Consider the following 10,181-nt stretch of genomic DNA (forward strand, 5'->3'; position numbering starts at 1 on the left):
CCTAATCGAATCCTCATCGATTTTTTTAACGAATAGACATTGAGACATTAAGCTAGTAAACGAAGCAAATGACATTATAGGTTGAAGAAGGGCAAGAATATAAATACTTTGATTGGGGACGTTGAACAACGTCGAGAAACTCAAATTAACAATAATAAAAATGTAACGGAATTAATTTAAATATGTAAAGAATAAGCGTTGGAGGCTTGAAATAAGTTCCAAGTGTATCTGGTGAATATGAAAGTTGCGCAATAAATGTCTACGAGACTATACGTAAATAAACTAAAAAATATCATGAATTTTATTGATTGTAGAATTCCATATACATGTACTCCTTTCATCCAATTATTTTACCATTTTTTCAAGATTCAATGTATTCGATGTATCCAATTATCGGGGGCTATCACTTCATGCTACCATTTTGAGCATTGACAGTTCCTGAAAATCGCCAGTTCATTTGAAAATAAAATCACGAATATTTTTTTTTATTTCTAATACTGTTGAAGATTTTTCTTTGGTAATTGTGTGGATATCTGGAAGTGGGCCTGGAGAATAAATATCCAGGATTTTTTTAATTTCCTGAACTGGGAAAAATCCCTTGTTACTTTTAATTCTCGACTCATCCAGTTCCAACTTATTTTCAAGATTTAAAAAATTTTTTAATTATGAAATGAAATTAAATGGTGTATTTGGTGACGATATGATTTGTAATAAAAGAAAAAGGCATATGCATTAACTAAAATCAAATTCACGAGATATTGATGTGATTAGCAACAATAAATCATTGAGACTGAGGCTCTAGGATTTGAAGAGGAAATTTGAATGACGAATTATTTAAATTTCCATGACTACAAATGATTACTATATTTCCACAATTTTTTTTATTATGAAATACAAGTATTTAGATGATTTTTTATGGGAAATTACAGGCGCTAACATTTTGGATGAAATATCACGAAAACAAAGTTTATTTTCTTTTTATGATTGATATATCCTATTATTTTTTACCGTAATATCAAAATATCAACATATATTACACTTCTGGCCTCGAAAAATCACAACAAATAAGGGAGAAATAAACGTGGCTTCCTTTTAGAGGGATCCAAAAGAAAACCCTGTTGAAAAGTATCAAAAAAAAACTCTTGGAAAATATCTGAAGAATTTTCAACGGAATTTAAAAATTTTACGAATAGAGACCAGGAGAGCGAGAAAGTTTTCCTTTCTCAAAACTCCTTTGAACTTAGGACTTCCAGAACTTACCACTACCCCTCAGCCCTTTTCCCTTTTGTTGTTTTTTCTTGGAGTCTTGGGGAATTGAGAGTGCCTCTCTGCTTGACTCACTGCCCCCAGCTGAGCTACCCCCGGCAATATCAGCTTCTTGAACTTGTGATAGAATCGACTTCTTCATCACGGCAATCTGCACATTAATAAACGATTTGGTCATTCTGAGTGCATTTAATCGCTAATTTTCTCTTCCCTATAAAAAAATTATAAATTTTCCTCACATTCTGTTGGACTTTCTCCTTATGCTGCGTGGCATTGTGCTTAGCTGTGTTGGCCTCTATCACCTGCTTCTTGATGCACGCCAGGACAGCATCACAGGTCTCCCCCCAGGCAGCCAGGGTGTCGACAACAGCCCCGGTCTCTCCAGGTCTCACGTCCCTCCCTAATCCCGCATAATCGACCTCCAGTTGAGAATTCTTCTGGTCCAATTTTCCATGAATGATGTCTGCATAGACAGCCTCGATAATCAAGTCCTCCAGATCCCTCACATTCTTGATGTCCAGCTCCTGCAGAAGGACTGAGTAGGGGATGCATTTGGATTTCTCAGCTAGAGTGACAATGGTCAGGTGCTGGAGCTTCTTCTTCTGCGTTGGAGTCAATTCCAGGAGTTTGTCTTTGTTGGCGAGGTATTCCTTGTACGTACCGTAAGCGAAAAGGTTCAGGGTATTCCAGTACTCGGCGTAGGGACCGTCCTCGAGTTCTTTGATATTTGGCATGTCCAGGAGTTCTCCGAATACGTTGACCCCTGGGGTCTCAACTGCCTGTTTTATCAACTCCAGGGCTGCTGCCCCTTTAGCTGTCTTTGCCAGGAGGATGAATTGCTCTAGGGGATTGGTTGAGGCTTTCTCAGCGGGCACTGACTCTGTGGCAGACCCTGTCATCGTGAATCTTGAATTGGAAACATAAAATGGGGACTATGAAGAGTAAAATTCATTGACAACTGCTGAAACGAAGGAAATAAAGTAAAATTATTGAGGTTATAAAGTGGTTAATTAATTTTCCACCGGCTGTCACTGCATTCTGAGACTAGGATTTCTCTTCAAAACTGTTTGACACTTTTCTTTGAATTACTAACTAACAATTACCTGTCAAGAGACACCAGGATTATCCAAAAATGACTAGGTTTTGATGTGTGAAGAGAGTCTTTGTTGTGGTAAAACCGTCAAAACACTTCAGCAATACAAATTGAGGTTATGAACACAAAGACAGGGAGAACTGTTGGAGAAAGAAGTTAGGAGTCATCGTATTCTTTGCGAACTTACTCGTAGAATGAATTTATTTAGTTGTGTGAGTGATAAGGGCAACAACTTAGCCCTTGTCTCTCTCTCTCGGAACGTAGTCTCGAATTGGGAATTGGTATTTCCGACTGAAATGGCCAACTTCACTCTGCACTTCACTAAACGTTTTTGACAGGCACTAGGAAAGTGTTTGTTCCCCTTTATTTCCGTTGCGGATTCAATCGCTTGTTATCATGAAAATAAGTAGAAAGCCATTGGAACATATTTAAAATCGCTCCTGAATTTGTGTGAAGTACGCGAGGTGCCAGTGTCAAGTGAAAAAACAACGAAAATGAATCCTTTGATTGACTTCGACGAGTGCCTTCGGGATACACCAAAGTTTAGGTGAATAATTCGGTCATTTATTAGCTTCCCAAGCAAAAAAGTTACCCCAGCGATTAAAAAAAAGCAAACAATCTTGGAGAGAATGTAAATCCCTTTCTAATGAAAACTAATAATCGCAAGTCATCAAATTATTTTTCGTTTGCATACAAATATTTTTATCAATGGTACACAAGTCCTTTGTGATTTTCTCGAGGACTTCCAGATGACCTAATTCAATAAAACAATGATAAATAAATGTAATTGAGAAGTAGATTGTGGTATCAATGTTTAACAATTGAATTGTTTAAGATCATGTATCGAGAAAGTCGAGACAAACATCGATCAACTCGAGCAGAAATTGGATAAGGTGAGCTGTAAATCTGCTCTAGATTTTTTTCCTCAGAAAATTTATTTTTGATAAGTTTAATGGGGTTTTTGTTGTCGTTGTAGGTCTTAAAAAATTGCAATTCAATGATAGACGCTGGAAAAGTATACGTGGGACACCAGAGGTATGTTAGCAGCCAGTAACATAAACAGATTAATGCTTCCATTAAATAGGGGAGATAAATTACTGGTCTGGAGTAGCGAATGAGTCATACTCGTTCTCCGTTGAAACATTGGGCTTGGGATAATCAGATAGCGTGATTGTGTTTTTTTATCGACGCTTTCCTGGGATATTGGATGTCAAACTGTTTATCGCGTAATTGAAATGAAATTATATTTTTATCCGGAAACATTTTGAAGATTAAAAAAATAGAAAATTCGCTCTTAGGGGAATATTAATAAAGTAATTCAAATATTGCAAAATTTTTCCCTATTAATTACTCATTACCAGAATCAGAAAATTGACGAAATCTCAAATATCTCCAAATGCGAGAATTCAATTCCCCCGATCACACACGCAATTGCTCCAATGGGCTGCAATTTTCCTCATTGCAGCCAATTTACCACGAGCCTCTGGGAGTTATCCACCTACTTTAACGACGACCCCGAGGTGATGGCTTCCCTGAACAAGTTGATCCACGCCCTCCAAGAGATGAATAAATTTCAAACAATTCTCCTAGACCAGGCGTCCCGAACAGTAGTAAAAGACCTCAGCCTCTTTATAAAAACAGACATGAAAAAAGTCAAGGAATCACGACACTACTTCGAGAAGATCTCCAACGATCTCGACCTGGCGCTGAACCGCACCTCTCAAATACCAAAATCAAGACCCTCAGAGTACGAGGAGTCCTCGAATATGCTCTCAGCGACTCGTTCTTGTTTTCGTCACACAGCCCTGGATTACATTCACACTCTGACGATGCTGCATTCACGTCGTCGTCACGAAATTCTGGGGAGCCTCCTCAGCTACATGCACGCCTGCTTCACGTACTACCACCAGGGGACAGACCTCGCCCAGGATCTTGATCCCTTCCTGAAGGATTTGAGTGGAGAACTGGCGAGGATGCGCTTTGATTCGTCAAAACTCGAGAAGGAGATGGAAAACCGTCATATTCTGGTCACAAGTAGAGACCTGGTGCCTCAGACATTTCCAGGGACATCGAAAATGGAGGGCTACCTCTTCAAACGCACCACCAATGCATTCAAAACGTGGAACAGACGGTGGTTCTGCCTGAGGGACCATCAGCTGGTGTACAGAAAACGAACTGGCGAAGAGGACTACACGATTATGGAGGAGGATCTTCGTCTCTGCACTGTCAAACCTGTTGTTGATAACGAGAGGAGGAACTGCTTTGAGGTGCTCAGCCCCACGAAGAGCCACATGCTCCAGGCGGACTCGGAGGAGATGTATCTAGCTTGGATTACAGCTACTCAACAGGCTATTGGGGCGGCTATCCAGCGGGGAATGGGAACTATTAATTTGAATAGTCTGCCAGCTAATTCTACAGGTCTCGCCAGACCCCCACCTCGCCCCAAATCCAGAGTCTGGGAGCAGCTGTTGAAAATTCCAGGTAACGACCTCTGCTGCGACTGCGGAAATACAAACCCCAGATGGGCGAGCATAAATCTGGGTATAACTCTGTGCATCGAGTGCTCCGGTGTTCATCGAAGTCTAGGTGTCCACTACAGCAAGGTACGATCATTGACCTTGGACGACTGGGAGCCTGAGATACTCAAAGTAATGGCAGAATTAGGTAACAACGTTGTGAACAATGTCTACGAGGCCGAGCCCTCGGCATCACTGGTAACCAGAGCATCTCCAAAATGCTCAGCAGCAGTGAGAGAGGCCTGGATAAAGGCGAAGTACGTTGACAGAAAATTTGTGAAACCTATAGCGATATTGGCGAGTAGTACCACCCAACACACCAGTCGAGATGTCAACAGATTTCGAAGATGGAGTGTGAGAAAGCTGAGAAGACGACCACGAAGTCAGGATAAGATCGATGGATCAAGATGTAAAGTCACTGGGTTAGCAGCAGTGAATGAGCAAACTCCTGCTGGTAATTCTGATGATAGTCTCGGGCCGGAAAAATCGCCAGATAAAATGAAAATCCCTGAGAGAACGTCCATGAGCTCCGAAGACAGTGAAACTTCGGATCTTAAGAACAATTCGACCCTGTACAGCAAACCCTTTTTAGAGAAACGCAAGAGCCAGATTTCGGACGACTCCGGTGACACGAGGAGGTTAGAATCACAGGAAGAGAAGTCAATTAGCAATGATATTGATGACGATGACGAGAACAAGGACTCTGGGACCGAAAAAATGATCGATAAGGACGGAGATGTCCTCATGTTTGGCTGTGACATACCCAAGCCGACGATTGAGGGCAGTTTGGAGTTGAGCTCAGATCAGGACTCGACTGCTGGTGAGGAGGAGGAGTTTGCTGATGAAGAGGACATTGAGAATCTTCATGCTGATATGCTACTGTACAAAGCAGCTGCTGCCCACAATCTGCCAGTTATGTGTGCTGCATTGGCTGCCGGTGCTGACAAGGCCTGGTCCAACGTCAATGATCGAGGGAGAAATGCCCTTCATCAAGCAATCATCAGTGGATCTGTTATGTCCTGTGAGTATTTAATACTCAATGGAGCCAGAATCAATTGTCAGGATGCTGAAGGCAAGACACCTCTTCACCTGGCAACTGAATTGAGTCACACGGCGCAGGTCTGTTTGCTACTGAAACATCGGGCTGATCAGCACATTGCTGATGACAGGGGGATCAAGCCACTGTCTATTGCTGTGGAAGAGGCTAATGCTGATATTGTCACGCTTTTGAGACTCGGTCTGCTCAACGAGGAGATGAAGGATTCGGAGATCGGCGTCACTGGGGACGAGACGTTCAATGACGTCGTGAGGGATTTCAGTCAACTTGCCTGCTCTCATCCTGAGAGATTACAGAGGAGGAATGAGGGGGGCAGTGTGCAGGGGACAGAGTGAGGTTATCCAGGGTGCAACGATGAATTTTTGAGGTAGGAGACATTTTCCTATTTTGATGAACCACTTCAACTGATTATGATGACAAATATTGTACAGAATTCCGGAGCGAAACTGTTTTAGTGAATATCTCGAAATCGAAGGCAGATGGCTTAATTTTTGATAGGAGCTTTTTTATAGCTCTTTAATCTCTCTACGGAAAAGGTCATTATGAAAATTTTGATATCTCCCTTAGATTCCGAGATAATTTTCAGAAACTCAGTGACCAGCGGGGTCGACTACAATCGTTTTACGGCTTCGCTTCTGAATTACTTAGATCTGTGTAATTTCAATTTTTTTACCTCTGATTTTTTGTTACAATTCAACTCCATTAGTTTTAGATGTATTTGGGGGGAATAATCTTCGTTAGAGACTTGAAGATATTATTTTTTAATTGTTACCCGGGCGAAATTGGGGGTTCCATTGCCAATTATATAGGCTTTATTTACCGATAAAAAATGTTAATGATGGATACATTCAATGACGAATGCAGAATGTTTGAACTATGATTATTTTTATTTTTTTTTATACACTAGAATTTACACTATTTTATTTTTAGATTTTATATCCAGGTATTTCGGTCCCTGCATACTTGAAGTGCACTGCTAATTTTCTCCATTAATTATATATTTTGCAAAACAATGTTTTCATGTTGGTGTACATAAAGTGATTGTTGAGAAATTTATAGTCTTCCCGAGTTCTAGACGAGCGATAAAAATCCATTAGTTCTGTAAATAAATTTTTTTAACCCAAAAAATATTCTTTAGATCAGCTGACGTTTCCAACGAACTACAAACATTTGTACTATTTTTAATTCCATTTTGTATTTACTTAATTAACGAGAAGTTATTTTTAAACAATCATGAAACAGTAATCTCATTGGTGCGTCAATAATTTTAGTGCCAATTGCTAGAGTAATATGGAAGCAGTATTGTAAAGTAACATTAAAAACATTAATCGATATCCCACGAATAAAACAGAGTAATTGTGATCGATGTCTTCTGAAATGAATGTCATTTTTTTGAATGGGTTTTAAAAATTTGTACTTATTTGTACAACATTTATAGGATTAATAAAAGACACTGAGCCTCATTGTATATTTACAACATTTATTTATGTCTAATTTGTCAGTCCAGCTAAATCAACGAATTTTATAATGTTCAACCTCTCGAGACTTCCTTACAACTAATCACCATCAGAACCGGAGGAATCATAAGACACTAGTGATGTATTTTTGCTCGAGGAGCCCGAGCTCTCGGAGGCATTCGATACTTTTTTCTGCTCGATAATTCGTGGTTTACTCGAAGTACCTGAAATTCCCCTTCGTTTAGTTTTGGATTTCGAAAGGAGCGACGCCAACCGCTTGAGAGAGGAGCTCTTGCTTCTGGAATCTCTCTTCTTATTCTGCATGAGAATCCTCGCCAGTTTAACATCATCCTCGTGCTCGTCCACCAGCTCCAGCTCAACTCCAACACTTTTCAACAGAGGAAGCTCCGTTCTCCTTTCTTTGTCCTCGTTCTTGCGATTTCTGAAGGCAGCGCGAAGTGCAGCATTCGCGGAGTAATCGTCCAGCCACCTGGACTCATTTTTAGCCAGGATTTTCTTGATGGCTGGATCCTGGGTTTTAGCACCTTTTAAATCCTCCACTCCGTGCTCTAATTTGAACATTGCATCGTCGTAAAGCCTCTTCGATACTTCTTTTGTCTCGGGGACCACTTGTTCATTTTCCTTCGGATCCCAACGATTCTCCTGACGACGAGCGCCACTCTCAATCACATATGTGAGATTCTGAATCATAGAAGAAGAAAAATCATTCTAGTCACATAAAAAGTCACTCCTGACATATTGAAAACTCACCGCTGGATCTGTTTTAATTTCAAAATGATTGTCACACAGATGACACTTCATTCGAAAGGAGTACAAGGGAGTGCTGTAATACATTCCAATTTTTTTTTTCTCAGCGTTGTAACGCACCCCCATACCAATGTGATTCCCACAGCCCTCGCACCAGATATTGAATGGCATTTCAAATCTTATGATCAGAATACCCATGTGCAGCTTGCGGGCTCGTTCCCGAAGAGCATGAGTCCCCAGGAACTTGTTGAGACCACCCGCTTTTGGGTCATAGTCGGGGGGATAGTATAGATTCTGTCCCTTGCGTTCACCCATTGTGCCTGAAAGATAATTAAATGATTACCGTACAAGTTAATTAAGCACACGTAAATATTGACACAGATTCAACTGATTTATTCAGGAGAATGCACTGGTCACAATGACAGCCAACATAACCTCAACTTTTTACATTTATCAGTGCATCGATCGTGCTTACCCTAATTTGGGTTAATGAATGCACTTAAGCGGTTGTTAGATGCCCTCACGACGTGTAGAGTGTTGCGAAAATATTTATATATTGTTTATTATTACTTAAAAGAGTAAAAAATTGATGTATTGACAGAAACTTGCACTATGACACGATGACAACACTGAAGTGAGTTGAGAATGAGTCAGTGGACTACGCAATATGCAATTGCTCATGGACTTGATCAACTGACACTACTTTACTTTTTTTTTCATACAGACACAAAATTAAATAAAATTATCATCTTATTTTGAATATAAATGGAAAAAAACAATTGTCTCTTCATGTAATGAGAGAAAATGAATGAAATCTCCTCTTAATTCCCAGTGTACTTACCAGAGGGCCTCTCCACTCCCAAGAAAATCCTCCATTTTCCTCTCTACATGGCTTCCCGCCATTTTACATCTTTCATGACCCAAAAGTTCGGTAACGTGAGTCGTTTGGGCCTCACTTCGTCTGAAAACGTGACGACTCTCAGTTGTTCTATTAAAACGTTCTCTTATTAAAAGACAAAAATCTTGAGGAAACATGTCTGGACGTGGAAAAGGAGGTGATTATCAATTACTGCCTTTTGTCGACGGATTAGCTGGAGAATTGTTGATAGTAATATAATTAATTTTGACTTTAGGAAAGGCCAAGTCGAAGACAAAGACCAGGAGTAGCAGGGCTGGACTGCAGTTTCCAGTGGGAAGAATACATCGTCACCTAAAGAAGGGTAATTATGCTGAACGTGTTGGCTCTGGTGCACCTGTTTATCTGGCAGCTGTGTTGGAGTATTTGGCTGCTGAGGTGCTCGAGTTGGCTGGAAACGCTGCCAGGGACAATAAGAAGACGAGGTAAATTGCTTGTAATCTCTTGCCTGAGGTCTTTGCTCATTTAGTTTGGCCTAAAATTCCAGTGATCCCAAGGTCGACAAAGATTATGAAAAACTAGTGGTATTTTCTGTTTATTATCATTCGCGTGTGGGATTTGATTTGTAATTTTACGAGTCTTTGAACATCAACGTACCCATGAGTAAAGTAATTTTTTTTTTAATCATTTACAGAATCATCCCCCGTCACCTACAGCTTGCTATTCGCAATGACGAAGAATTAAACAAATTATTGAGCGGTGTGACAATTGCCCAAGGTGGAGTTCTCCCCAATATTCAAGCTGTCCTCCTTCCCAAGAAGACTGGCACTGGTGGCTCTGGAAAAGGGGACAAGGCTTCACAAGAATATTAAATACCTGATTATTATTTTAAATAATTTTTATTTTCATACTGACGGTTAAAGGAGACATTCCGCGTATCGTATCATTTATTTTATTAATTTTCGATCTGTTTTTTTTTACAATTCAACGTTAGTATTTGAGAGTATCCGGTCATCGCACCTCGTTAACTCTATTATTCTATGATAAACTTATTGTTAATAAATATGATAAATAAATAATTTTTCTGATAATTGTTTGGCCTATTTACTGATCCTTGCAATAGTATTATTATAGAGAATAATTATTGCACTGCTCGTTTATCCCTCAT

At 40.0% G+C, this 10,181-nt stretch overlaps 4 protein-coding genes across 8 annotated transcripts; 2 read left to right on the top strand and 2 right to left on the bottom strand.

Annotated features, from left to right (window-relative positions):
• Nucleotides 1-274: 274 nt before the first annotated feature.
• Nucleotides 275-2,686, bottom strand: LOC135169214 (COP9 signalosome complex subunit 7b). Of its 4 annotated transcripts, none has more exons than XM_064133983.1 (4): nucleotides 2,547-2,686; nucleotides 1,506-2,172; nucleotides 1,261-1,417; nucleotides 275-438 (listed from the first exon to the last, which is right to left on the bottom strand). In XM_064133983.1, exons 2-4 carry the CDS (start codon nucleotides 2,163-2,165, stop codon nucleotides 404-406), a joined length of 852 nt encoding a protein of 283 aa, XP_063990053.1. In that variant the 5' UTR covers nucleotides 2,166-2,172; nucleotides 2,547-2,686; the 3' UTR covers nucleotides 275-403. The 4 variants fall into 4 exon arrangements, with proteins under 4 accessions (XP_063990053.1, XP_063990052.1, XP_063990051.1 ...); XM_064133982.1 differs by having other exon boundaries at nucleotides 1,506-2,224; nucleotides 2,370-2,604; XM_064133981.1 differs by having other exon boundaries at nucleotides 1,506-2,227; nucleotides 2,370-2,604.
• Nucleotides 2,687-2,694: 8 nt separating this feature from the next.
• Nucleotides 2,695-6,969, top strand: LOC135169205 (arf-GAP with coiled-coil, ANK repeat and PH domain-containing protein 3). The gene is made up of 4 exons (XM_064133964.1): nucleotides 2,695-2,906; nucleotides 3,195-3,252; nucleotides 3,336-3,394; nucleotides 3,825-6,969. Exons 1-4 carry the CDS (start codon nucleotides 2,854-2,856, stop codon nucleotides 6,265-6,267), a joined length of 2,613 nt encoding a protein of 870 aa, XP_063990034.1. The 5' UTR covers nucleotides 2,695-2,853; the 3' UTR covers nucleotides 6,268-6,969.
• Nucleotides 6,970-7,391: 422 nt separating this feature from the next.
• Nucleotides 7,392-8,967, bottom strand: LOC135169213 (coiled-coil domain-containing protein 130 homolog). Of its 2 annotated transcripts, none has more exons than XM_064133979.1 (3): nucleotides 8,767-8,967; nucleotides 8,161-8,477; nucleotides 7,392-8,091 (listed from the first exon to the last, which is right to left on the bottom strand). In XM_064133979.1, exons 2-3 carry the CDS (start codon nucleotides 8,470-8,472, stop codon nucleotides 7,489-7,491), a joined length of 915 nt encoding a protein of 304 aa, XP_063990049.1. In that variant the 5' UTR covers nucleotides 8,473-8,477; nucleotides 8,767-8,967; the 3' UTR covers nucleotides 7,392-7,488. The 2 variants fall into 2 exon arrangements, with proteins under 2 accessions (XP_063990049.1, XP_063990048.1); XM_064133978.1 differs by having other exon boundaries at nucleotides 8,633-8,966.
• An 87-nt stretch (nucleotides 8,968-9,054) lies between these two features.
• Nucleotides 9,055-10,104, top strand: LOC135169219 (histone H2A-like). Its single transcript, XM_064133990.1, has 3 exons — nucleotides 9,055-9,212; nucleotides 9,291-9,498; nucleotides 9,708-10,104. The coding sequence occupies exons 1-3, from the start codon at nucleotides 9,191-9,193 to the stop codon at nucleotides 9,883-9,885; spliced, it is 408 nt and encodes a 135-aa protein (XP_063990060.1). The 5' UTR covers nucleotides 9,055-9,190; the 3' UTR covers nucleotides 9,886-10,104.
• The last annotated feature ends 77 nt before the right edge of the window (nucleotides 10,105-10,181 follow it).

This window comes from Diachasmimorpha longicaudata, chromosome 14, assembly GCF_034640455.1.
Source record: "Diachasmimorpha longicaudata isolate KC_UGA_2023 chromosome 14, iyDiaLong2, whole genome shotgun sequence".
NCBI lineage: Eukaryota > Metazoa > Arthropoda > Insecta > Hymenoptera > Braconidae > Diachasmimorpha > Diachasmimorpha longicaudata.

Coding starts and splice junctions, on each gene's coding strand:
- LOC135169205 (XM_064133964.1), top strand. CDS start 2,854: ATGAATCCTTTGATTGACTTCGACGAGTGCCTTCGGGATACACCAAAG. Junction 2,907..3,194: donor CGGGATACACCAAAGTTTAG/GTGAATAATTCG, acceptor GAATTGTTTAAG/ATCATGTATCGAGAAAGTCG. Junction 3,253..3,335: donor TCGAGCAGAAATTGGATAAG/GTGAGCTGTAAA, acceptor TTGTCGTTGTAG/GTCTTAAAAAATTGCAATTC.
- LOC135169214 (XM_064133983.1), bottom strand. CDS start 2,165: ATGACAGGGTCTGCCACAGAGTCAGTGCCCGCTGAGAAAGCCTCAACC. Junction 1,418..1,505: donor AGGAGAAAGTCCAACAGAAT/GTGAGGAAAATT, acceptor ATTAATGTGCAG/ATTGCCGTGATGAAGAAGTC. Junction 439..1,260: donor AAAAGGGCTGAGGGGTAGTG/GTAAGTTCTGGA, acceptor GGCGATTTTCAG/GAACTGTCAATGCTCAAAAT.
- LOC135169213 (XM_064133979.1), bottom strand. CDS start 8,472: ATGGGTGAACGCAAGGGACAGAATCTATACTATCCCCCCGACTATGAC. Junction 8,092..8,160: donor AAATTAAAACAGATCCAGCG/GTGAGTTTTCAA, acceptor TCTATGATTCAG/AATCTCACATATGTGATTGA.
- LOC135169219 (XM_064133990.1), top strand. CDS start 9,191: ATGTCTGGACGTGGAAAAGGAG. Junction 9,213..9,290: donor GTCTGGACGTGGAAAAGGAG/GTGATTATCAAT, acceptor TTTTGACTTTAG/GAAAGGCCAAGTCGAAGACA. Junction 9,499..9,707: donor AGGGACAATAAGAAGACGAG/GTAAATTGCTTG, acceptor AATCATTTACAG/AATCATCCCCCGTCACCTAC.